The 27,227-nt window shown below is 43.5% G+C and overlaps 1 protein-coding gene across 2 annotated transcripts in view; it reads right to left on the reverse strand.

The window, feature by feature from the left end:
* LOC101970692 (cytidine monophosphate-N-acetylneuraminic acid hydroxylase) overlaps window positions 1-27,227 on the reverse strand; it is a 73,556-nt gene that overhangs the window by 38,675 nt on the left and 7,654 nt on the right. Inside the window, exons 1-3 of one of the 2 annotated variants that reach the window (XM_078020624.1) lie at window positions 20,890-20,948; window positions 20,071-20,274; window positions 17,130-17,221 (exon numbers count right to left, since the gene is read on the reverse strand). In XM_078020624.1, coding sequence (XP_077876750.1) covers window positions 17,130-17,221; window positions 20,071-20,274; window positions 20,890-20,897 — 304 coding nt within the window. In that variant the 5' untranslated portion in view covers window positions 20,898-20,948. Of the gene's footprint in view, window positions 1-17,129; window positions 17,222-20,070; window positions 20,275-20,889; window positions 20,949-27,227 lie in introns of those variants that run through there. The other variant, XM_078020623.1, reaches the window with a different exon arrangement.

Below are 27,227 nucleotides of genomic sequence, written 5' to 3' on the forward strand. Positions count from 1 at the left end.
TCCTTGATTATATAACTGATTGATAAGGATATTCTAAAGAGGGTATCACAAATTGGCAGACTGTCTAATGAATCACATTTCTTGGTTGGTTAGCTAAACATTCCAGTTAAGTTAGGACAAAGGATTGCGACCTTATCTGGAAAACGTATGATAAACAACTACCAAGGGAGAACTACCAAGGGAGTTCAGCAGCAGTGGAAATCATTCCATGGAAAATCTAAACAAACACAAATGTAAAAGGAAAATGTTTCAACGCTGAAACAATATGTCAAGCATGTTTTGCTAAATGATAGTTAAACAAACTATTACCATCACATTTGTTAGACAGATGTTAAGTAAAAGTAACAAGATACAATTTTTGCCTCAATGAGAAGAGTCTGAGGGCTGGAGATGGAGCCCAAAGGTAAAATGTTGGCCTAGCACACCCAAAGCCCTGGGTTCAATACCCTGCACTGGAAAAAAATAGAAAAGTCTTTAACATACTAAGCTGCTTATGACTGGATGAATTTTTTCTTTAATTGTATTTTTATTTTTCCTTAATGCACAGTAAACTTTTTAAAAAAATAAAAGTATTTTGAAAACCTATAAAAAAGCCCCCAGAAAAGTCTGAAAACCAGGAATGCCCTGAGCTAGTTAAGGTATGGGAAGGAAAGTCATGCACAGATACTATTTGCTGGGAGCCAAAATTCATCCATTCTGAAGAATGGGTGGTAACACACTTCATAATGGAGAATGGGCAATGACTCACGCACTCATGTAGGGTCTCTAATTAAAAGGGCTGTGTTCATCCTACTTCTCAATTCCTGAGGTATTTGGTCCATGTAAAGCGACTTTCTCTTTTATTTGCTCCCTTTATCTCATTTCACTGCTTTACAGGGTGCCCTTCAGAGTATCTGTGCAGGAGGTGCTTTGCATTGTGTGCATGAAGTCCTATGCCCAGTGCAGGGTCTCCACATCAGTAGACCGCCTGATGTTGAGGTCCACGGTGTTGCCAGATGCACATTCAGTGCTCCTCTCCTAACAGTGCTGAGCAGTCCACGGTGGGTGTACGTCCACCACGTTTTACCTACTCATTCCCCAGATCCTGCCTCAGCGGAATTTCTCGTGATGTGAACAGGAGTCGGATTGATGGTGGCTCTGCCAGAACCTGTCTAGAACGGCTGCACCAGCCACGCTCCCAGCAGACGCTTCGAGATCCCTACATCCCTGAAAACGTCTAGCATCATCTTTCTTTCTTTTTTTTTTTTTAACCAATTAAAAAGTTGTCAAGTGAAATCTCCTGCTTCATTGGTAGTTTTCTGGTTACTAATTAACTTGTAGTTTTTTGATTTATGAGTTAAAGAAATATTTTTGTGTGTTTTGTAGTCTGTGGGTTCCTCTGTAAAATGCTAGTTCCTGCCCTTTCTTCCCTTCTTATGTTGCATTTCCTGTCTTGGTCAACTTGAAATACTTCCTATCATGTGCTGGGTATTAATCTCTTGTTGGTTATGGATACTGCAAAATATTGGAAAGTGTCACATGTCTTAGTTTTTTTTTTAATCCATGATGCCCTTCCTTAACCCAAAATCCTAGATATTGATGAAATTATATTTTTGAAGTTTCATGACTGTCTGAAGAATGAGAAGTGCCACACCGTTTCCAAGCCAGAGATGTCCTCCTGTGTTTCTTCTGTAGCTTTGCAACATTGCTCTTCACGTTCACGTGAAGCCTGCTGTAGGTGGAGGGGTAGGAAGTGTGATGTGGGTGAAGGAGTTTTACTAATCAGACCTTTTGCCAGTAACTCAGCGACTTCATGGCAACACCACTAAATGCAGAGAAGCTCTTTTTATTTTTGTGGTGCTGAGGATTGAACCCAGGGCCTTGTGCATGAAAGGCAACCACTCTACCAACTGAGCTATGTCCCCAGCCCATCAGTTTTGTTTTTGATAGCAAAAACAAAAACGTAAGGAGTTTAAATTCCAACAGAGAAAGGGCTAAATGAATTATATGTCAGCACTTAATACGAACACACTTAAAAATCTTATATAGGGTCATGCACCTCATAATGATGCTTCATTCAATGATGGGCCACATGTAGACCGTGGCCCCTAAGATTAAATTGGAGAGTAGAATCCAAGATGGCAGGCTAGAGGGAGGCAGCATTCTGTATCACTCCGGGACCTGGGATCCAAGTAGTGGGAATACTGTTTCTCTGCGAGTGATTAGAGAACCCCCGATAGCTGCTGCCATGCAGGTCTCCAGGCCTCCGAGTCAGCACAGGACTACCAGCACTCACCCACGCAGCTCCTCCAGGTGCCCGAGCAGGACAAAGGCATTAGCACTCGTGTGGGACACCCAAGTGCAGCCCATGCACAGGAACTCCTGTGTGGACCCCCATCTACCACGTGGGGCACCTCCATCTTGAGGCATTGCAACTACTGTCACAGTCCCCTATACACGGTAGCCTGAACCTGGGTACACAGCCCTGGATCCAGAGATAGCCACCAGCCACACTACTGCACGCCACTGAGCTGCATCTCTGAACGAGCCGTTCAACACCACTGCCTGGCCCCACCTGACCCAACACCCCATTGCTGAAAGCAGCCACCTCCATCTTGGGACACCTTGGTGGCCATCTTTAGTTGGGGCAACTCCCTGCTTGGAACTCTGGCTGGGGCTTAGAAGCAATATCAAGGTACCAAAAGTCCCCAACTCCCTCCTCTCGCCAGCAGCCGCTAACCTGGCACAGTGCCCGAGGCTACGCGGCTGGTCCTTAGCTCACAAAACTGGGTCCTGAACTGTCCAATGTAAAACAGCTCTCTGTGCCCCCAGAGTGCAGCCCACAAGACGTCCAGAGAGAAAGGTTCCCAATTAGCAAGTAGAAAGGGAGGGGTGAGACACAGTTTAGAGACTAAGTTAGAGACCAGGAATCGTGAGGTCGACAGGGATATAAGGAGATAAGACCAGGCACCCACATCACTCGAGCAGGCCCCAAAGGAGATCCTTGGACCAGCCCTCCCACCCTGATGGCCTTCCCCACCCTGAGGGTGAGAGGTCAGCAAACATCAGATGACCCCACCTACTGGACGAGAAGCAAGCTGGAAAGATACTCACCTCCCACAAAAGATCTTCTTTCCAGATTTCTTTTTCCTCTCTCTCTCTCTTCTCCCACCCTCACATCCCCAACATTTGTGAAACCAAGCACCTTTCATGAATGGGGCTACTGAGGACTGGGGTGTCTGAATAGTGTGTCACAATGATGTTGTACATTGTTTTACCTCCTATTTTTACATTTTTTACTTTCTTAATATTTATGTTTGTTTTTGTACTCTACTGTCTTCCCACTTATTGTCTCCCCAAAATCACTTTCTCTTTCTTCTCCTGCAACTAACCAACTTTTTTAGATTCCTCTTTCACACTTCCTAAGATCTGATAAGTCTGTATCCTCACCTCCTACCCCTCAACATCTCACCCTACACCTCACCCCCGATTCTTAGTCCACCACCAGAAACTGTAGACCCTTTTGCAAACCTACTGTTTATATTGTAGATAATCATTGAACTCACCATTTCTGATATTGTGATAAAAACATAAATGTCTCGATAGCAGCTATTTGGTTTAAGGCTGTATATCTTTGCATTGGGATCTGTTCACATCGTTTTCCCCCTTAAGAGAGAGGTCCTGGAAACCTGCAGGGACACCATAAGCCTATAGGGTAAAAACTGTCACACCTCGGATCCCCAGAGCTAGCAAGGAAGGAACATGAACCACATGAAACCACAAGGGAAGAAAGTGCCCCAACAAACCAGGATACTACATAACTAGAATCCATGGCCGGCACAGCAGAAGAAAGGACAGAGGAGTTCAGGATGTACATAATTAAAATGTTCTGTGAATTAAAGGGTGAGATTAGAGAGCAAATACAGGAAGCAAAATATTACAATTAGGAGATAGGGATTCTGAAAAGACCAAACAGAAATCTTTGAAATGAAAAAAAAGACAATAAACCAAATTAAAAGCTCAATACAAAGCATCACCAACAGATTAGACCACTTGGAAGACAGGACCTCAGACAATGAAGACAAAAGATAAAATCTTGAAAAGAACGTTGACCATGCAGTGAAGATGGTAAGAAACCATGAGCAGAACATTCAAGAAACATCAGACAATGTAAAAAGACCAAATTTAAGAATTACTGGGCTAGAGGAAGGCATAGAGGTCCAAACCAAAGGAATGAACAATCTGTTCAATGAAATAATATCAGAAAAATTTCCAAACATGAAGAATTAATTGGAAAATCAAATAAATACAAGAGGCTTACAGGACACCCAATGTACAAAATCACAACAGATCCACACCAAGGCACATTATAAGGAAAATGCCCAGCATACAGAATAAGGATAGAACCTTAAAAGCCACAAGGGATGGGAATCAGATCACATATAGGGGGAGACCAATTAGGATCTCTTTAGATTTTTTCAACCCAGACCTTGAAAGCTAGAAGATCCTGGTACAACAACTACCAAGCTCTGAAAGAAAATGAATGCCAACTGAGAAACTTATATCCAGTAAAATTAAGCTTTAGAATTGATGAAGAAATACAGACCTTCCATTACAAACAAAAGCTAAAAAGAATTTTACAGCAATAAAGCCTGAACTACAGAACATCCTTGGCAAAATATTTCACGAGGAGGAAATAAAAAACAACAATAAAAATCAGCAAAGGGATATAGTACACTAAAGGAAATACTAATCAAAGGAGAAACCAAGTCATGCTAAATACCAAAAATAAACAAAAATGGCTGGAATACAAATCATGTCTCAATAATAACCCTGAGTGTTAGTGGACTAAACTCACCAATCAAAAGACATAGGCTAGCAGATTGGTTTAAAAAAAAAAAAAAAAAAGACCCAACAATATGCTGCCTCCAAGAGACTCATCTCATAGGAAAAGACACCCACAGACTGAAGGTGAAGGGTTGGGAAAACTCATACCACTCACATGGACTGCGGAGACAAGCAGGGGTGTCCATCCTCATATCAAATAAAGTAGACTTCAAGCCAAAGTTAATGAAAAGGGATAAAGAAAGACCCTACATACTGCTCAAGGGAACCATACACCAACAGGACGTAACAATTATATATGTCCCAAACAGTGGAGCAGCCATGTTCATCAAACAAACTCTTCTCAAGTTCAAGAGTCAAACAGACCATGACACGATAATTCTGGGTGACTTTAACAAACTTCTTTCACCACTGGATAGAACTTACAAATAAAGACTGAACTAAGAAATCTATAGAACTCAATAACATAACCAATAAATTAGACTTAACAGACAGAGAATATTTCATCCTTCAATGAATAAATACGCTTTCTTCTATCAGATCACAATGGAATGAAATTAGAAATCAATGATAAAATAAAAAGTAGAAGCTACTCCAACTCCGAGAGACTAAATAATACGCCATTGAATGAACAATGGATTGCAAAAGATATCGAGGTGGAGATTAAAAAATCCTTAGAGGTAAATGAGAGCAGCGACACAGCATGTCAGAATCTCTGGGACACTGTGAAGGCAGTGCTACGAGGGAAGGTCACTGCATGAAGTTCCTCCCTTAAAAGAAGAAAAAGTCAATAAGTAAACGACCTCACATTACATCTCAAAGCCCTGGAAAAAGAAGAACAAATCCACACCAAAAGCAGTAGAATAATTAAGATCAGGGCTGAAATCAATGAAATTGAAACAAAAGAAGTAATTGAAAAAATTGACAAAGCAAAAAGTTGGTTCCTTGAAAAAATAAATAACATTGCTAAACCCTTAGCCATGCTGACACAGAGAAGGAGAGAGAGAACTCAGATCACTAACATGTGTGATGGAAAAGGAAGTATCACGACAGACACTACAGAAACATAAGATAATTAGAAATTATTCTGAAAATTTGTACTACTATAAAATAGAAAAATATCATAGGAATTGACAAATTTCTAGAGTCTTATGATTTGCCTGAACTGAATCAGAATGATATACACAAGTTAAACAGATCAATTTCAACCAATAAAATAGAAGACACCATCAGAAGCCTACCAACCAAGAAAAGCCCAGGACTAGATGGATATACAGCTGAGTTCTACAGGCCAACAGCATTCTAAATGGAGAAAGATTGAAGGTATTCCTTCTAAAACCTGGAACAAGACAGGGGTGCCCTCTTTCACCACTTCCATTTAACATAGTTCTTGAAACACTGGCCAGAGCAATTAGACAGATGAAAGAAATAAAAGGGATAAGGATAGGAAAAGAAGAACTCAAATTATCACTATTTGCAATAACATTCTATACATAGAAGATCCAAAAAATTCCACCAGAAAACTTCTACAACTAATAAATGAATTCAGCAAAGTAACAGGATATAAAATCAACACCCATTAATCAAAGGCATTTCTGTACATCAGTAACAAATCCTCTGAAAGAGAAACTAGGAAAACTACCCCATTTACAATAGCCTCAAAAAAAAAATACTTTGGAATCAATTTCACAAAAGAGGTGAAAGATCTCTACAATGAAAATTACAGAATACTAAAGAAAGAAATTAAAGAAGACCTTAGAAGATGAAAAGATTTCCCTTGTTCTTGGATAGGAAGAATTAATATTCTCATAATGACCATACTACCAAAAGCACTATATGGATTTAATGCAATTCCAATCAAAATCCCAATGACATTCTGCATAGAAATAGAAAAAGCAGTCATGAAATTCATCTGGAAAAATAAGTGACCCAGAATAGCTAAAGCAATCCTTAGCAGGAAAAGTGAAGTGGGTGGCATCACTATATCAGATCTTAAACTATACTACAGAGCAATAATAATAAAAACAGGATGGTATTGGCACCAAAACAGACTGGTAGACCAATGGTACAGAATAGAGGACACAGAGACTAACCCACATAAATTCAGTTATCTCATATTAGACAAAGGTGCCAAGAACATGCACTGGAGAAAAGATGGCCTCTTTAACAAACGGTGCTGGGAAAACTGAAACTCCATATGCAACAAAATGAAATGAAACCCCTGTCTCTCACCATGCACAAAACTCAACTCAAAGTGGATCAAGGACCTAGGAATTAAACCAGAGACCCTGTGCCTAATAGAAGAAAAAAACAGAAACCCAAATCTTCATCATGTGGGATTAGGCCCTGACTTCCTTAATAAGACTCCTATAACACAAGAAATAAAACCAAGAATCAATAATTGGGATGAATTCAAACTAAAAGCTTCTTCTCAGCAAAATAAACAATCAGTGAGGTGAATAGAGAGCCTACAGAATGGGAGCAAATCTTTACCACATGCAGATCAGATAGAGCACTAATCTCTAGGATATATAAAGAACTCAAAAATCTTAACACCAAAATAACAAATAACCCAGGCAATAAATGGGCCAAGGAACTTCTCAGAAGAAGATATGCAATCAATCAACAAATATACAAAAGAAAATGTTCAACATCTTTAGTAATTAGAGAAATGCAAATCAAAACTATTCTAAGATTTCATCTTACTCCAGTCAGAATGGCAGCTATAATGAAGACAAACAACAATAAGTGTTGGAGAGGATGTGGGGGAAAGGTACACTCATACACTGCTGGTGGGACTGCAAATTGGTGCAGCCAATATGGAAAGCAGTATGGAGATTCCTTGGAAAACTGGAACTGGAACCACCATTTGACCCAGCTATCCACTCCTCAGTTTATACCCAAAGGACTTAAAAATAGCATACTACAGGGACACCACCACATCAATGTTTATAGCAGCACAATTCACAATAGCTAAACTGTGGAACCAACCTAGATGCCCTTTAGTAGATGAATGGATAAAGAAACTTTGGCATATATGCACAATGGAATCAATCACTAAGCAGTAAAAGAGATTAAAATCATGGCATTTTCAGATAAATGGATGGAGCTGGAAAATATGCTTAAGTGAAGTTAGCCAATCCAAAAACCAAATGCCGAATGTTTTCTCTGATATGAGGAAGCTGATCCATAATAGGGGTGGGAGGTGGTGAGCATGGGAGGAATGGAGGAACTTTAGACAGGGTCAAGGGGAGGAAGGGGAAAGGAGGGGGCATGGGGTGGAACAAGATGGACATCATTACCCCAAGCACATATATGAAAACAGGAATGGTGTGACTCCACTTTGTGAACAACCCGAGCCATGAAAAATTGTGCCCTGTACGTGTACCATGAATTGAAATGCATTCTGCTGTCGTGTATGACAAATTAGAATAAATGGATAAATGTTTTAAAAAAGATTAAATTGAAAAATTTGTGTCACCTGGTGAACCCACAGCTGAAGAGGCAAGAAGAAAGGGAGCCGTGGAGAAGGGAAAGGGGAGCTCTAAGACAACGCAGGAGCTCTCAGACCTGGACCAGCTCCTTCACCAGCTGAGGATCCAGGGTCCCAGCCCCCAGGTCCTCACCGACAGGATGTTCACAGCGTGTTACATGCTAAAAGCAAATCTGAGGCCAACAAAAGAATGACCAAGGAAGCTGCCGTGGACCTGCAGAAAGGTCTTTCAGTCTCTGTCCACTGCGCTATTGTCACTGTTCCCGCCCAGAACGCCCTGCTGGACCGAGCAGCTGGAGGCCGGGCGTGGTGAGCCTGACCCTGGAGGACCCGTGGGTGTGTGCCTGAGCCAGTCACAAAACCAATTTAAGTCAAAACAAACAAAAACCACTTTAAAGTAGAAGAAAATGTGTACAAAAAAGATAAGAAGAGAGAAAATACTTTCCTACAGCTACACAACTGAGTTTGTGTTTTAAACTAAGTGTTGATAGAAAGAGACAAAAAAAAAAAAACGTTCATAATGTTAAAAAGCAGCGTCAGCCAGGGGTGCTTCTTAAAGAAAACTGAGTCTGTGGATTCAGCGCCATCCAGGCCTGCGCACCCAGCCCCGCGCCTGCACTCCAGGCCCCAAGCCTCCACTCCCAGCCCTGAACCTCCAGCCCTAGGCCTCCACTCCAGGCCCTAAGCCTCTACTCCCAGCCCTGAGCCTCCGGCCCTGAGCCTCCACTTCAGGCCCTGAGCCTCAACTCCTGGCCCTGCGCCTCCACCACCACATGCACGTCCACACCAGACCCCGAGCCTCCACTCCAGGCCCCACACCTCCACTCCCAGCCCTAAGCTTCCAGCCCTGAGCCTCCACTCCAGGCCCCAAGCCTCGACTCCTGGCCCCGAACCTCCTCCATCGCGTGCGCCCATCCAGGCACCATCTAAAGACCTCTGAGACTATTTTCACTGTCCTTCTCAGCGCTTAGACACACAAATACCCAGCCTCGTGCGGTAATTGCCTACAGTACCCAGGAGCAGAGGCTGCCCTGTGCAAGCCGGGCGAGCGGCAGGCCGGGCCGTGGGACTGTGTCCGCCACCTCTGCCCCGTGGAGGTGGCGGAACTGCCCTGGGACGCAGCTCTCAGCACGCGCCCCGCCGCCGAGCCGGCACCAGTGTCCAGTGCACAGTGACTGATCCTTATTATAATGTGATCAGAACAAACCTCCAAACGCAAAAATAACCCAGGGTGACTACAACCATTGGTCACGTGAAGCCCGGACAGAAGGCTGGAGAGTGGAGCAACTGGACAGAAGATCAACGGGAAACAGGAGACCTGACCAAGACCCAACGGGCCCACAGAGAACTCTGCACTCAAGGTCAGCAGGACTCACGCTCGCCCCAAGGACCTGCGGAGCAGCCTCCTGCCCAGACCATATGTCAGGCCATAAAACAAGTTCCAACCAACTTTAAAGGTACAAAAACATATAAAATATGTTCTGTAACACAATAAAATGAAATTGGATACCAACAAGAGAAGAACACTGGGGAATTCACAAATGCGTAGAGATTAAACAACATAGTTCTAAGTAACAAATTGATTGATTAAAGAAGAAGTCATGAGAGAAATTAGAAAACACATTGGTCCAGGCATGGTAGTATACACCCATATTCCCAGTACTTGGGAGGCTGAGGCAGGAGGATCACAAGTTTAAGGCTGGTCTAAGCACCTAAGTGAGACCATGCCTCAAAACAAAATATAAAAAGGGTGGGGCTATAGCTTAGTGTTAAAGTACCTTTGGGTTCAATCCTTAGTAGAAAGGAAGGAAGGAAGGAAAGAAGGCAGGCAAGTTGGCCAGAAATTGAAACAAATGAAAACTCAAAAACAATATGTCAAAACTAATGGAATACACTAACACAGTGTAAAGAGGGAAATTTATTCCTGTGCACATTTAAAATTAAAAAAGAAAAATCTCAACCTCTTACCTAAGAAACCAGAAAAATAAGACCAAACAAAATACAAAGCAAGCAAAGGAAATAATAAAAATCTAAAGCAGAAATAAATAAAAAGTCTAACAAAACAGAACATCAATAAAAATAAAATTTGGCTCTTGAGAAGATCGACAAATTGAGAAAACTTCAGTTAGACTGAGCAAAAAAGTAGAAGTTTCTAAATTATTCAAATCAAGAATAAACAGCAGGACATTTCTGTTGATCTTACAGGAAAAAAAAAGATTACAAAGTAATATTATGAACAATTATACACCAACAGAATAGATAACCCAGGCAAATTGGAGTAATGTCTAGAAAAATTAACAAATTAAAAAACTGACCCAAGTAGAAAGAAAAATCTAAGCAGACCTCTAACTAGAAAAGATTTTAAACTAGTATTTAAAAAAAAAATCCTGCAAAAATAGGCTCAGGCCAGATGGTTCCACTGGTGAATTTGATGAATAGTTTGAAGAATTATCACCCGTTTTTCACAAAGTCTTCCAATAAACAGAAGTAGAGATTAAGAACTGTGTAATGTTTTGAACGACCAACAATAAAAAAAAAGGTAAATATTCATCAGAAAAAAAAAAAAAGAAGTAGAGGGAACACTTTCCAACTCATTCAATGGGTCAGAAATAACCTGATAATAAAGTCAGATGAAGACATTTCAAGAAAAGAAAAACAAAGACCAGTATTTCTCATGAATATAGGTACAAAAAGTCTTAGCCAAATAAAATTTAGGAATATAAAGGTTAAACATGGCCAAGAAGGGTTTATGCTAGGTGGTCTCAATATTCAAAAAAAAAAAAAAAGCAGTCGGTATAATACATTCCAAAATAAAAGGAAAAGAAAATTACATGGTCATCTCAATTGATGCAAAAAAAGGGCATTTGACAAAATACAGCACCCTTTCCTGATTTAAAAAAGCACCCTGGAAACTAAGAATTAAAGGGAACTTCCTCAATCTGATAAAGGGCATCTATGAAAACCCCATTGTTGTTTTTCCCCTACAGGCAGGAACAAGACAAAGAGGTCTGCTCTGGCCACTTCTTCCTGGAGGTTTTATCAAGCCACTGGGCAAGAAAATGAAATAAGAGACATCCAGAGTGGGAAGGAAGAGGTAAACTGCTTCTCTTCACAGAGGACACCATCTTGTGTGCAGAGCATCCAAAGGTCTCCACTAGGAAACTGTTAGACTCATTTATAAATGAGTTCAGCAAAGCTGCAGGACACTAGGTCAACAGAAAAAAAATCGATGATATTTCTGTGCATTAGTAATGAACAGTCTTAAAATGAAACTCACAAAACACTTCCATTTACAGTAGCACCAAAAAGTACAGAGTGCTCAGGAAGAAGTTTAACAAAAGAAATACAAAACTTACACGCCAAGAACTATACATCATGGTTGAAAGAAATTTTAGAAGACTCACAAGGCATCCCATTGGGGCGGGGTTGTGGCTCAGTGGCAGAGTGCTCGGCTAGCACATGTGAGGCACTGAGTTCAAGCTTCAGAACCACATTCTATAAGTAAATAAAGATTTTGTGTCCATCTATAACTAAAAAAAAATTTTTTAAAGGCATCCCATGTTTATGGATCAAACAAAACCACTTTAAAGTAGAAGAATGCATGTACAAAAAAGATAAGAGGAAATACTCCCTCAAATTAACAGATTGAATATAATCCCTATTGAAATTCCCATTGTCCTTAATATTTTTTTCAAAAAGTCCAAAATTCACCTGGAAAAATCAAAAGATCCACCCAGAAGAGCCAATCAGTCTTGGAAAAGAAAACAGAAGGGCTCACAACTTCCTGATTTGAAAATAAACCCTTTCATTGTGATCGATTGATTTTCAACAAAGTTGCCAAAATATTTGAGCCTCTTAGAAGATCAGCAGGAAAGATGGAGAATACCGAGCACAGGAGAGGATGCGGAGGAGGGGAGCAATCACACCCAGCTAATGGGCATGGGAAAGGTGTGGAGCGGCAGAAGCTCCGTGACAGTCCTCCAGGTGACCGCAGGCTGCCTCGTGACCCCACAGTCCCGTTCCCAGGTGTACGACCAAGAGAACCACCCAAGTGTCCTCGTGAAAGTTTGCACATGAATATTTACAGCAGCTTCACTCATCCTCGCCCAAGTGGGATGTAGACACGGGAGGCAAGGTTTGAAGGAGATAAAGATGGTACACACTGTGACACGGACCAAACTTGGACACACTACACAAAGCAAAAGGAGCCAGCCACGTGTAGTAGTACCCCGAGTGTGTGACATCTACAGAAAAGGAAAACTCATGAAGACGGAAAGCAGATTTCTGGTTGCCAGGGGCTGGGAATAGAGAGAATGCGGAGTGATCACTGGGTCACAGGGTTTCTCTTTGGAGTGATGGAATGTTTTGGAACTAAGTAGTGGTGGTGGTCGAGTAGCCATGTGAATATGATACAAATCATTAAATTGGACACATTACAAAGGGTGGATTTTATGGTACGTGAGTTGTTTCTTGAAGAAGGAGAAGAAGGAAGCGGAGGAGAAGGAGATGGTGCAGGAGAGAGGGATGGCGGCAAAGTCTGGAATAAGATCTATCAAAACGGCTTCCACGGGGGAGAGCAGGTGACCTCTTCTCACTTCTGCCTTTCTGATTCCCAACTTTCTGATTATGGCCCTGTATTTTTTAATGATGATAAAACCCGATACTAGTTGAGAGCCTGCCCCGAGGTGGACTGAGCCCACCGATTTCTTGGGACTCATTATGAAATCATTTCAGTCTTGGCAGCACTGGACTGAAGAGCAATCTCTGTTTGCAAATCTTCCCAGTCCCAGTTCCTCAGTTGAGCAGAAGTTGAACTTCATGGGGGCTGGCCATTTCCTGGGCCACCACCTGCTGCCTCCTCTGGCCTTGCCCTTTACCCACCATAGCCATGAGCACCGGCCCCCTCCCTCGGCTCCCAGCCTTCATGGCTTTTCCAGCTGAGCCGACTTCATGCAGGTAGGGAAATCCCTCCTTCCTCTCCCCAGGATACACGCAGGTTACTTGAGACATACACACCCAGATAAATCATCATGCTCTGTGCATCAAGTACTGAGAATTTAACAAGTGCTAATTTTAAAATTCTTATGATTGGAACTAACAGTATCATTTCCACTTTGCATTTCTGGAAACTGAAACACATAAAGGTTGAGTAACTCACCTAGCATCACCATGGAGCTGGGACTGGAAGGCAGTGTGGCAAGCCCTTCACTGTCCCCCCACCACAGCGCTACAGTGGCTCTTAGAGGTCTTGTCTAATAGATCTCGCGGTTTCCAGAAAAGCACCTAAACAGCTCTAGATTTCCAAGTAACATGTTCATAATCTGCTCATTTCACTTCTGCAAACTAATGGTATTCATGCCTCAACCTACGTATCTTGTCAGTTTATGCCAGATAAATTTAATAATATTTACACAGCACCATACCCAGTTCCTAGTAACGAGACTTGTCTGCGGGCTTTCCAGGCCTGCTCAACAGACCTGGGCGACGTTCACTGGGGAAAACAGGTGGTGTTCAGGTGTCCCTTTTGACAGGCGGAGGGAGGATGAACTTGTAGCCAAAGCAAATAGCAACTGTCTCCAGAAGAGCACTCTGTCTCCTCGGGGTGCAGGAGGTGCCCCTCAGCAGTGGCTCTCTGCTCCTAGGGGGACTGGGAGGATGCCCAGGTCCTTTCATCCCTTTACAGGTCCTTTCCTTTAGAGATGGTCTCACAGAGACATGTGGGTGGAAACGGCCCTGGGTACCATCTCCTATAGCATGGTCATAATAATGTGAGCCCGAAAAAAATGTAAAGATGGAATAATTGAAGAACAGTCCAGAGCCCAGGACCCTGCTCAGCCACTGCCGCAGGTGACCACCACTCAGCCTGCCTTCTGTCACCCATGCGTGTTTGTGCACATAGATCTTTCTCAGAAATGGGATATATTGCTGGGCACACTTGTAACTCCAGCTGCTCAGGAGGCTGAGGCAGGAGGATCGTGAGTTCAAAGCCAGCCTCAGCAAAAGTGAGGCACTAAGCAACTCAGCGAGACCTTATCTCTAAATAAAATGCAAAACAGGGCTGGGGATGTGGCTCAGTGGTCAAGTACCCTAAAGTTTAATCCCTGGTACCCCTACACACACAAAAAAAAAAAGAAATGAGATATACTATATATATTATTCATAACCCGATTTTTGTTTGAGGTATCAAAAATATGTCTTATTGTTTTAGTTTCTTCAATTGTGTCACTTTAGTATCTATCAGAACTCTCGTGATTAATTTGTATTCGATTTTTCTCTTCTGTAAGTAGATCTGCTGTGGAGGAACAGTCCTGGAGCTGCATCGGGGCCATGCACTGAGGATCGCCTTGAGATGCGCTCTGGGATGTGGGCTGGTGAGCCAGAAGGAAGGCGCAGGCCTAGGTGTGCTAGGAACCCCTGGAGGGTTTGGAGTTGGAAAGCCATGTGAATGGATTTGGACCTTTCAAAGATTAGACAGGGTGATAACAAACAGAGGGAGACAGCGGACCTAGATGCAGGAAGGCAGACATTCAGGCCAAAGGTTAGCACTAAGAGGAGGGTGAAGATGGTGACGAGGAGAGGCTGGTGGACCTGGGCCTCTGCAGACAGCCAGCATCATTTGATTAGTGAGTGGATCTGGGCTGTAAGGAGAGAAGACTCAGGATGACTCCCAGGCTTCGTGTAAGTGGCAGGTGTTGTGCATTTAGAGATGGGGAAGGCTGGATGGGCAGTGTTGAGGACAGGTTGAGTTGTGCATGAGGTGTTCAGTTTGGGTTGTGCACTTCAAACCTGTTAGAAATGCAAGATACGTTAAATAAGTAGTTGGATGGCAGAGGGCAGAATCGAGCTCAGGGACGAGGTGAAAGCCAGAGGTGAACTTTTTGTTGTTGTTGTTGTTTGTTTGTTTTGTTTTCTGTTTTTGGTGGTGGGGATTGAACCTGGGGCACTTTACCACTGAACCACGTCTCCAGCCCTTTTAATTTTCATTTTGAGACAGAGTCTTGGCAAGTTGCTGATGGTCTCACTAAATTTCTGAGGCTGGTTTCCAACTTGTGATCCTCCTACCTCAGCCTCCCAAGTTGCTAGGGTTCCAGACATGTGTCACTGCACCCAGCTCAGGGCAAACTTTCAGGTCAGCATCTGAGTAAAGACAGTGTTGGGGCTGTGAATGTAGATGTGATCATTTGTAAGAAGTTGGATAGAGAGGACTGAGGAGAGAGTTCCAGGGCACCCAATGTTCCAAGTCCAGCAGAGCCTGAGAACAGGACTGCAGGAGGCAGAGTGAGCTCCGAGCTCTGATCCCGGGGACAGAGCAAGTTAGGTGGCACCTTGGAGTGGAACTGATGCAGACCCTGTTGTGGTCGCCAGTCAGCTGGCTTTCGAGTAAGGCAGTTACCCTAGATTCTCTGGCTGAGCCCCCAAGTAATCATTAGTGGCCACCCTAAGTGGGAGGACCGGCAGAAGAACAGGGGGATGTCATGGCAGAGCCTGGAGTGCGCAATGTGGCTGGCTTCGAAAACGGAGACAGGGAGCTTGGACAGCCAGGAAATGCTGGTGGCCTAGAGTTTCCGGAAAGGAACGCAGCCTTGCTGACCCTGCGGTGAGACCCCGCTGGACTCCGGAGATGCACAATGAACACTAATGCCCCTGCACAGTTCTAAGCCCCAGTGACAGCTTGTGGTAGTTGCAAATAGGAAACGCATACAGAGACTTTGTCCCCCCAAACGCCAAGAGGAGGCACACCAAGGGGAAAGTGAACCCCTGTGCCTCACGGGCCGGCAAATGACCCCGGGGTGGCCGCAGGAGCGCAATGGCCACCTGACAGCAGCCGTGTTAGTGGAGTAGGAGGGACAAGCTCAAGCAAACGGGGCGAAGGAGCAGACAGCGAGTGTGGACACCTGTCACAGGGTCCGGCTGTCGAAAGGGTCGCAGAAGCGGGAGTGGATGCAGGGCTAGTGACCTAGCCACCAAGGCTCAGCCAGTCGCAGTAGGCGAGCCTCTAGCCAATCAGAGGCCGAAAACCTCAAAGGATTCATTCTGTAGCCAACCTCGTGGCTCCTGCAGGTGGTTCCCTTTTTTCTTCTGGCAATAAATACCACCTGCACAAGTGGTGGGATACTGTCCAGAATTGTAATAAAGCAATTGTGATGTGCAAAATAAATCTGTCCTGACTTCGTCCTTCGGAAGAAGAGAGGCAATTCGTCCCTGTGACTGAGCTTCTTGTTCAGTCCTTGCCAGGCAGGAGGGAGGAGGGTGGAGGGGACCCCGCGCTGAGATCTCGGGGACTCAGTTCCTGTCTGTGCCACGAGGAACCAGCTAGTTTCGTGCCCTTCACTTCCCCTCAAGTTGTGAACTTGGATCAAATTGTTGAGAAGACCTACACACAACACAGTTTATCTTTTGTCTCTTCACAGGTAAGATTTCAAACCTACTATCACAGGACACTGTATCTCTGTTGAGAGACCTCCCAGGACATCCTTGTTCTTAGCTCTTTCGGGCTTGGCTTAGCCAACCACGGCAGGTAATTATTGTCTCATTCACATTGACTCTATCTTATCCATCTTTGTAGCTTTCTGTATCTAGCACAATATTTATGTGTTAAAATCTCAACGACTATTTACCAAACCAATGAATGAATGAAGGGCTAGTTTGGAGAAATAGCCAACATGTTTTCAATGTTGGTTATTTAGAGAGAACTCTAACAGTTTAAAACCAGAATTATCCAAAGCTTCAGATGAGCTTAGAGATAGGTCAACATGAAGGACCCCAGTAGGGACAGTAGCAGAAGACATGAGGGGACACGGATGCTATTTACCCAGCTCATCTTGGCAGAAGCTCCCTGGAGGGTTAGTATACTTCATGGTGCTCACATCTAACTTCCAGTTGTGCTTTGTGCATTTAACAGACCTGGGTGAAAAACAAAATCATGCTTAGGCTAATGAAAAAGTAAAAATAAAAATTAATTTTGATTAGATTTAGATGCACTATTTGATCACGTTGGGTGAATTCACAAAAGAAAAACTATTCATGGCTGATCCTGAAATATCCAAGGAAATACACTCTAATCATCAAAAGGTGATTAAAAGAATGAAGATAAACTGCATGTCAAAAACTGACATGCTAGGAAAGGCAGCAGAATACAACAGACATGAGTATGGCAATATGTAAATCAATGGAAGTGTAACTGATATGATTCTGCAATCTGTATACGAGGTAAAAATGGGAGTTCATAACCCACTTGAATCAAAGTGTGAAATATGATATATCAAGAACTATGTAATGTTTTGAACAACCAACAATAAAAAAATAAAATAAGACTCTCACAACCAAAAAAGAAATAAAAATAAAAAACAGTTAAAAAAAAAACTGACATGCGTTAAGATATCAATAAGACAACAGAATCAAGTAGTCTCCAAAACAAAGGAGCCTCTTCTGTTCAGGAGAGTTAAGAGAATGACATTGCCTGGGAACAAAGCAGTGTGAAACCAGGACCAGCCACCTCGGTATTCAACCGCCATCTGCAAGAACACTAGAATGTGTTGTTTGTCTGTAATTTGAACTTATTGTCTCTTTAGTTGCTGTTTCAACCCCACTTTATTAGGAGACTCAAACTGTTACCCAGCAGGGCTACCACCCCATGTACATTATATTTTCCCCAGCAAAAGAAGCTTAGCAGAGCTAAAGGGGTGTGGTTGAAGGTGGTTATAGACAGTTTCATTTCTTCTCTTTATTTTAGTAGTGTTTCCAATGAAGCCTTAAATTGTTTGTTTGTTTTCTATAAGAATTGGAGAACTTTTTTAACCAAAAAATATACCTTAAACCAGAAATATCAGATTTTTTTTTAATGAAAAACATGTATTTTAACATATAAGCAAGTCACATGACCTTTCAATCTTCATTCTGTCCAGAAACTTTAACATTCTTTTTTGCTAAGGAAAAAGCATATTCCACACTTCAGTTTATGACTGGTTACTTCGCCACCTCTTTTCACAGTGATGAGCAGCCAGTGACCTTTCTAAATTAAGACAGAACAGTCCACCTGCAGCTACCTGCATGCTGGACCCTGGGAGGGAGGCTGGCAGAAGCAGGGGCCCCTGGAGAGGACAGCAGCTGCGCACACAGGACAGGGTGCCGAGACTCTTAGACTTAAACAAGGAGAAGCACAGCTTATCAGATTTGCTGATCGTGGTCATGCGACAAGAAGAAGACTGACAGTGGAAGAAAGGACCGAACAAGAAGGCTGGTTACTGTTGCAGACTGCACCCTGGAAAGGCCGTGTCTTCAGGTGGACAGCTGCAGAGAGAAGCCCGGGAGAAGGGACAGGGTCTGCAGTGTGGCTGGGAGGCTGGGGCAGGCCAGCGTCCTGAAGGACCAGCTGCGGTACATACCTCTTCCTCCAGGGCAGGAGAACCAAGGACGGGGGAACCCACTCACCCAAGACTTTGGACGAAGGAGAAAGGCCAGAGTGGAAAAGCAGCCCTGTGTCTAGATGAGCAGGCTTCGGGCAGAGGAAAGCTGTGTTCCATAAATAGCCTGCCTCAGCTACACAAGGGTCAGGGGTCAGGGCAATGACACAGTGATGAACGTTTATGCAGCCACATCAGGGGCCACCAAATATTCTTTTCACTGCTTCTTTATATTTGTATCATGTACGGAGATCTAGCAAAGTCAGGACCACTTTCATCTTCGCCTTAGGAGTGAGTAGACCGAGGCCCAGAAGGGCTGTGACACACGTTCAAGGTCATTGCCAAACTGTGGGTGGGGGAGTCTGGTGCAGGCAGTTGGGGAGGAGAGATCACCTGTTAACCACCAAGTTTTGACAACTCCTTAAATGGTTAGCTAACTGGCACTGTGTGAAACGGCTCGCTAAGGGGAGGAGAAAGGAAATCCAGTTTCAAAACTCCCCAGGGCAGAAGAGGAGACCTCAGCAATCCTGAGTGCTGCCCGTGTTGACCAGAGACAGCTATGTTTAAGGCCCCCTGACCCGAATACACAGGGAAGAGGGCCAGAGATCAGTCCAGCTGTCAGCAAATTGCCTCAGGGTCTTCCGGGGTAGACCTGCCAGCAAATGTGTCCTGCGCGTTACTGTGGACATATTTATACTAGACATTCATTGTTTTATGAAATGCAGATTTAACAGGATGTCTTGGGATTTCACCTGCCAATCCGCCAGCTCCAAGGAGCCCCAGAAGCCAGTGAGCTCTGTGATTTGCCTCTGAAGACCTAATAATACAGGGGATGCCCTGGCCAAAGCGTTTGTTCTTCCAAGAAACTACCAGGGAAGGGAGGGCTGGGGCTCTGCCATTTTTAATCTGTAATCATAACCAGGCTGCCAGGGAGGAAGACGGTATCTGCCTTCCTATGGGGTTTGGAAAAGTGCCCCCAACCGTCCCCACATAGCACACTTCCAGGGAGGGGAACGAGGACGGGGAGGAGGCTGGAGTCTTTGAAGACAACACCAGGTAAACGTGTACCCTCCCATTACCCCAAATGCTCCCAAAGAAACTCATACAACCTAGGAGTTTTACTGCTTCTCAAGCTAGCGAGAATTTTAAATTAGAGTGCTTAGAAAGAGAAAGAAAAATGAAAGGAAGCATACTTTTGAGTTCAGAGAGATGTCCGAAGTAGGAGCGAGAGTAAAAATGTACCAGGGGAAGCAGTCTGCCGATTGGTGCATTTAGAATTTGTAGGTGACATTTCCTGACAAATCCAATTGCAAGCAGGCTGCCCGTGAGAAAGGAAAGGGCCCTTGGTACCTGCCGTCCAGGTCCTCGATATCTTTGATGAACAGGCCTCCTTGGTGCTTGCACAGGTTCTTGCATGCCTTCAGGTGGTTCTGATCCTTGTATAAGATGTAGTCTTTGCCAGTGCTCTTATTTCGAAAAAAATTGATTCCTTCCTTGAGGCTGGCAACTTCAGCAGGTGCCAGATGCAGCAGGACCTCAGTAGTCTGTTTCATGCTATGCAAAGGCAAACATTTTGAAGGGAATGATTAATTGCGTCAGGTTTTAAGGGATGATCATTTGGAACTGAGAGCTCAAGAACCCTCTTCATTAAAAATATTCTGTACGTCCTGGCTCCAAGTACCAGGCATGGTGGCCACCCCAGGGCACTTTCTCCCCCCTTCAAATGGATGTGAATCTGCATCTAGTTCTTGAAGCTTCTGATGCTCTTTGCTAGAGAGCTAGCCTCCTCGCACTTGCCTGTTCCTAGTCGGCCGGCTCCTGGGTATTTTGAAAGGACTGCAGCTGCTCTTCCCACCTCTGCAGCTCAGTTGCTCCCACAGAGTGCCACTCAGCCTGGGCAGAATGCTTACCCCAGTTCACTACTTCCGTCGATGCTGCTTCCTCCCCGTCACATCTCTTTTAAAAGCCTGGCCCTATCTTCAGGTCTAAGAAGCTCTGAGCTTCCCGAGCTCCCTGCCTGCCTTTGCCCCTGACTTTCTCCTGCCTGCAGCACACTCTTCTCCCTGACCTTCCCCTTCAGCCTCCAGGCTCCAGAACTCAGTGGCCCCCCTGGCCCTCCCGGCCAAGCTTTCCCAGACACCTGGTGGGTGGAGTCCTGCCCCTGTTCACCTGCACATGGCACTTGGAGAAGCCCCAGTGTCTTCTCTCCCACCACCTCGCAGACCGTCTTTCCAGTGATGTCTCCACCTCCAAGCTAGTTAACAAACTAACCCTCCCACCGAACTCAATTTGAATAATTTTCAAAAAGCTCCATTGGCCAGTGAAGTATTGGATCTTCTGTATTTGTTCTAAGGAAACTCTAGATTTTATTTTTCTCAAACCCCTACTTAATTAATGCAACCCTGAGTCAAAATGGAATTGAAAGTTTGCTCACAAGTTTTCATGCCCCTGACATAAAAATCCGGGCACATGTTTTATTTAACCTTTTACTTCAAACTAAATGTGGCTAAAATTATCTTCTCAGGCTAACTTAAAACTAATTTGGAACTCAAGTATATTTGTGGCGCTTTTACTTTCATTTTTAGAAGAACTGCAAAATTTTTAGATGGGGGATGGGAACAGTTGAAACAGCATGCTGGGTCCATCAGGAGCCACTTCCAGAACTAGGCTCGGCATAGATCTGTGGTTTCATATGCTTCCTCCCAGCTGAGTCTCACCGTCACTTCTGTCCAAAATTCCTAGTAATTCTGTTCACAATAAACTTGAAATTAACCCCCCACCCCCCCAAAAAAAAATCACACACACTCACACTTAAATGAATTTGATAGGAAGAAATCTATTCTGAACCTCGGGGATCCTGTTTTTGACTGTTCTGATGAGATACACTCTCTAATGCCAAGCTAAACTAAGCACAGAGACCATTCTTTGAAAAATAGGAAGTGTGAAAGGAAAACCTGCTCAGATGTTGTTTTGCCTGATTGAATGGATCCTACAGCCAAATCTCTAGGCTAGGTTCCAAGTTCTGGCCACCCCTGAAGAGCAGGAGGTGCTGACTGTGTGTGCAGCTGCCCCGGCACAGAGCAGCCTCGGGCGAAAGAAAAAGATGTGTGCTCCTTTAGGCTGGCTTTTGTGTACAGTTTAAATAGTTTACCCAAAGTATTTAAGAGAGATCATTGACGGATTTACTTCCTTTAAAATGGGGAACATAAAATTGTTGTCAATTCTGGTCTTGGTGTAAATAAAATATTTAGATCAAAATAAGTTTTAAAGTATCTGCTTTTCAATGCTCTAATATTTTTCAAATGCTTCAGTGTTCTTAAAATACAACCTTTACAGAAATATGCAAAAACATTTGTATAGGGACGTACATTTTTCCTTTGGCCTCAGATTTGGTGGCTTGGCATGGCAGTGTAATATCCTAAGTGTTCGATATTTAGCTTGTCAATAGAGTTTTTGCTTCGATTTTTATTTTCAAAATACTCTGTTGAAATGACATTCACTCTGATGATTGGTTTCTGAGGCCTCCCTCACCCTTTGGATACAGGCAAACATCCCTTGTCCCTGCCCTCACGCTGGCCTGTTCTTGATGCGGAATTATGACCTAAACTAGGAGCTGCTTGTGGTTCACCTCCATAAGCAATTTATAGACCTCACCTGAATTATCTGCCTGACAATTCTCCAGCCTGCCCTTTTCCCAGTGATTAGTAGAATCTAGAACAAGTATATAATAAATGAACTCTTAATATTTGCCTCAATCGGTGTCACAGGAATGTACTTAGGTTGGCAAAGAGAACCCATTGACATTCTATTTCAAGGGCCTTTGGCATGAAGAGTGATGCTTTGGAAACTGACGTAGAAAAGTCAAAATACAGACTTCAAAAAAAAAAATAGCAGAGTTGAGTTCTGTGAGGTAAAGATTTCATCATGGTTCGATGCGCCCACAAACCAGGAGGGTCGCTTCAGAAGCCAGTGCAGGGCTCCTGGGCTGGGCGTGAGGGACAGACGGGGTGGGAATCCCAGCCAGGCTGGGCCCACGCCAGACACGGAGCCCAGAGGAAGCTACCTCTCACCAACCCAGAGCTCCTCCAGGGGGCGCCACTCAGAAGCTCCACCAGGACGGTCAGTGTGGACGTCCATTCTGCTACCTGCAGTTTTTTAAACTCAGTTATTTTTGTCTTGTTTTGAGTGCAAAAATGTTCAGAAACATACGCTCTAGGAGAGCCCAGGCCACAGCACCTATCTCATGGTGTGTGTGTGTGTGTGTGTGTGTGTGTGTGTGTGTGTGTGCGCGCGTGCGCGCATGCACACCTGTGCTTGGAAGAGATCTGACACTTGTTTCACCCTCACAAGAGTGACATGGACACTCCAAGGTCCAAAGGAATTTCCCTATTATTCCCTGGAATGTTGATATTTAACAATACTAGTTTCCACCTCAGGAAACCAGGGGGACAAAAAGCAAATTGAATCCAAAGTAAACAGAAGGAAAGAAATGAAATTAAAACAGAAATCCATGGAATTTAAAAATTATAAACTAATAGAAAAAAAAAAAAACACCAACATTCTGGGGATGTAGCTTGGTGGTAGAGTGCCTGCCTAGAATAAGGAGACCCTGGGGTTGACTACCAACACCACCAAAGATTAAATAAATAAATAAGTGGATGAATGAATAATTATCAGACTAACCACATTCTGGTTCTTTGAAAAGATAAAAAAAATTGAAAAATAAAAGGGCTAGAATTAAACTGAGAAAAAAGAAGAAAAAAGATGGTTCTCAACTTATGATGTCCTGATAAACCCATTATAAGTAAAAATGCATGACTATCCCTAACCTACAAACATCAGAGTTCAGCAACACAGCACCCTGTAGGCTGTCAGTTGTTCACTTAGCGTTGCCATTAGCAGTTTACATGTATCACCTGAATTATCTGTCTGACGATTCTCCACCCTGTGCTCTTTCTAGAGATAAGATTCAGAACACGTATGCGATAAATGACTCCTGGTGACCACATGGCTGAGGGGAGCTGTGGCTCGATGTCCCTGCACCATGGCAAAGGAGCATCGCACTGCACGTTGCTTTCCAAGGAAAATATCTAAATGCAAAATTCCGTCTCTACTGAATGCAAACTGCTTTTGCATCACCATCAAGTCAGAAAATCATAAATCAGACCATGCTAAGCCAAGGACCACCTGTGTTAATATGAGAAATGAAAGAGAGAACAATACCACAGACCCCACAGACATTAAAAGGATGATAAAGGCATGCTGTGAAAATCTCCACAGAGCTCACAAACTTGCTAACCTAAAAGAAACAGACCTTAGCCTGAAAGACACAATTGGCCAAAACTTGCACTAGAAGAATTAGACAATGTTAATAGACCCATGTCTAAAAATTATGTCAAATCAATAACTAATAACCTTCTAAAGCAGAAGTACATTCATCAGACCCAGATGAATGGACTGGTGAATTCTATGGAAAATTTAAAGGATGAAAACACCAGCTTTCTAAAACCTCTTCCAGAAGACAGAAACAGGGGGAGTATCTCCTAGTCCATCCCATGGGCCCATCATTACCCTACTACTGAAACCAGTCAAAGAACACAAGAGAACTATAGGCTGATATCATTCATTCAAGAACACAGATGAAAAAATGTGCACTAAATATTATCAAATCAAATACAGTGCTGTATAATAAGATTGCTGTGCTGACCAAGTGGAATTTTTTCCAGGTTATATAAGACTGATTCAATGCTTGAAAATAAATTAGCTTAATTTGTCATATCAGCAGACTAAAAAAGAAAAGTCATTAACATTTAGGGTTATTATTGAGATATGGTTTGTTCTTCCAGCCATATTTGTTTATTAATGCTGCTAACCCTGATTTGTTTTCCTCTTTGATTGTTTTCCCCCCTTTACTGTCCTACCTCCCACTGTTGGTTTTCATTGTTGTTTTCCATTTCCTCTTCCTGTAATGTTTTGCCAAGGATTTTTTGAAGAGATGGTTTTCTAGCTGCAAATTCTTTTAACTTTTGTTTATCATGGAATGTTTTAATTTCATCTTCCATCCTGAAGCTTAATTTCGCCGGATACACGATTCTTGGTTGGAACCCATTTTCTTTTAGCGTTTGAAATATGTTATTCCAGGATCTTCTAGCTTTTAGAGTCTGTGTTGAGAGATCAGCTGTTATCCTGATTGGTTTACCCCTAAATGTAATCTGCTTCCTTTCTCTTGTAGCTTTTAAAATTCTCTCCTTATTCTGTATGTTGGACATCTTCATTATAATGTGTCTAGGTGTGGATCTCTTATGATTTTGCACATTCGGCGTCCTGTAGGCTTCTAGGATTTGGGGTTCTGTCTCATTCTTCAAGTCTGGGAAGTTTTCTCATATTATTTCACTGAATAAATTGTTTATTCCTTTGGTTTGGAGCTCTGTGCCTTCCTGTATCCCAATGACTCTTAAGTTTGGTCTTTTGATATTATCCCATATTTCTTAGATGTTCTGCTCATGGTTTCTTAGCAGACTTGCTGAGCTGTCTATGTTCTTTTCAAGCTGAAATACTCTGTCTTCATTGTCTGATGTTCTATCTTCTAAGTGATCCACTCTGCTGGTAGTATTCTCAATTGAGTTTTTAAGTTGGTTTATTGCTTCCTGCATTTCTAGGATTTCTATTTGTTTGTTTTTTATTTCCTCTATCTCCCTGTGAAATTGACCTTTTACTTCCTGGATTTGTTAATGTAGTTCCTTGTCAATGTGATCTTTCATTGTCTGATTTTGCTGTCTCATGTCTTCCTTGAGACTCCAGATCATCTGAAGCATGTATATCCTGACCTCTCTGTCTGACATTCCATCTGTTGCAGCTATTACCTCTTCTAGAGTTGAGTTGACCTGCATTGCCTGTGGTACTTTCTTTCCTTGTCTTTTCATACTGCTGGCGTTTCTTTCTGCTTGGTGAAACTGTTGTGTTTTTGAAATTTTCCCTCTATTTATTTATATTGCTCTTGTATAGTTGAAAAGTCTCCCTTGCAGGACAGGTGGTGGCTGTGATCCTCCACCAATTGGTGCGATCCGTCTACCACGCTGGCGGGCCCTAGGTCTGCTCTGCTGGCCGGTCGAAGGTCCGCCTGCCTACCCAGCAGGCGCGAGGGGCACCTCTGTCTCTCCGCAGGTTGCTGGGCCTAACCTCCCGATGGGTCCCCGGTATGCCTACCTTGCAGGCACTGGGGGTGGGGCCGGCTCCGGCCCGCAACAAGCCGCTGGGCCTGATCTGCTGGTGGTCACAGTCCCGCCTACCTTGCAGGCACTGGGGGAGGCGACGGGCCTGCCCCACAGAAGGCCGCTGGTGGGTCGCAGGACCGCGTTCCCTGCAGGCGCGTGTGTCAGCTCTGTCTCTCCACAGGTTGCTGGGCCTGACCTGCCCGTGGGTCGCCGGTTCTCCTACCTTGCAGGCACTGGGGGTGGGGCCGGCTCCGGCCCCGCAACAAGCCACTGGGCCTGATCTGCAGGTTGTCACAGACCCCCCCATATCAGCAGACTAAAAAAGAAAAGTCAGGGCTGGGATTGCAGCTCAGTGGTAAAGTGCTCGCCTCGCATGTGGAAGGCACTGGGTTCGATTCTCAGCACCACATTAAAATAAAATAAAGGTATCTACAGCTAAAAAAAAAATAGTAAAAAAAATAAATAAAAGTCATGTGATCATACCAAAAGACACAAAAAAAGCATGTGATAAAATTCCACATTCACTCATGATTAAAAAACAAAAACAAAACTCTCCACCAAGTAGGAATAAAGAAGTACTTCTTCAGCTTGGAAGGACCATGTACAAGAACACACGTTATGCCCAGCAGAGAGAAACTGGAAGCCTTCTCACCCTAGGCACCAGCAAGCTGAGGGCATCCATCCCTCCTACCCCTGCTCTTCCGTGCTGTAGGGAAGTCCTCAGTAATGCAACAGACAGGAAGAGGAAGCAAAAGGTGCAGCCTGGAGAGAAAGGAGCTGTCTATCACAGACAACATGACTGCCTATAAAATTAAATGCAACCATCAAAAAGTGTCCTGAAGTTAACAAGCTTCCATAGCAAGTTTTCAAGGTGCAAGGTTCCCGTACAAATGCCAATCGATTTTCTATACAACAGCAACAAACAAGAATGATTCAAAATAAAAAAACACGATATCATTTGTGTTAGCACCAAAAATGAAACACTTTCGTTTAAATTAGCAAAAATACATATAAGAGCCACATTTAAAAAATCTACATAACTCTGATGAAAGAAATAAAGAAGAGAGGCATTTCACGTTCAGGGATAAGAAGACTCGATGTAGTCACAATGTCAGCTCTTCCAAAATTGCTCCATAGATTCTCTATGATCCCAATCAAAATCCCAGCAAGTTACTTTGTGGACATGGACAGACTAATTGCAAAGTTTATATGGAGGGGTGAAGGCCCAAATGGCCACCAGGAGATGGAAGGAGAAGAGCAGAATCAGAGACGACCCCACCCAGCCTCAACAGC

Source organism: Ictidomys tridecemlineatus, chromosome 8, assembly GCF_052094955.1.
Source record: "Ictidomys tridecemlineatus isolate mIctTri1 chromosome 8, mIctTri1.hap1, whole genome shotgun sequence".
Taxonomy (NCBI): domain Eukaryota; kingdom Metazoa; phylum Chordata; class Mammalia; order Rodentia; family Sciuridae; genus Ictidomys; species Ictidomys tridecemlineatus.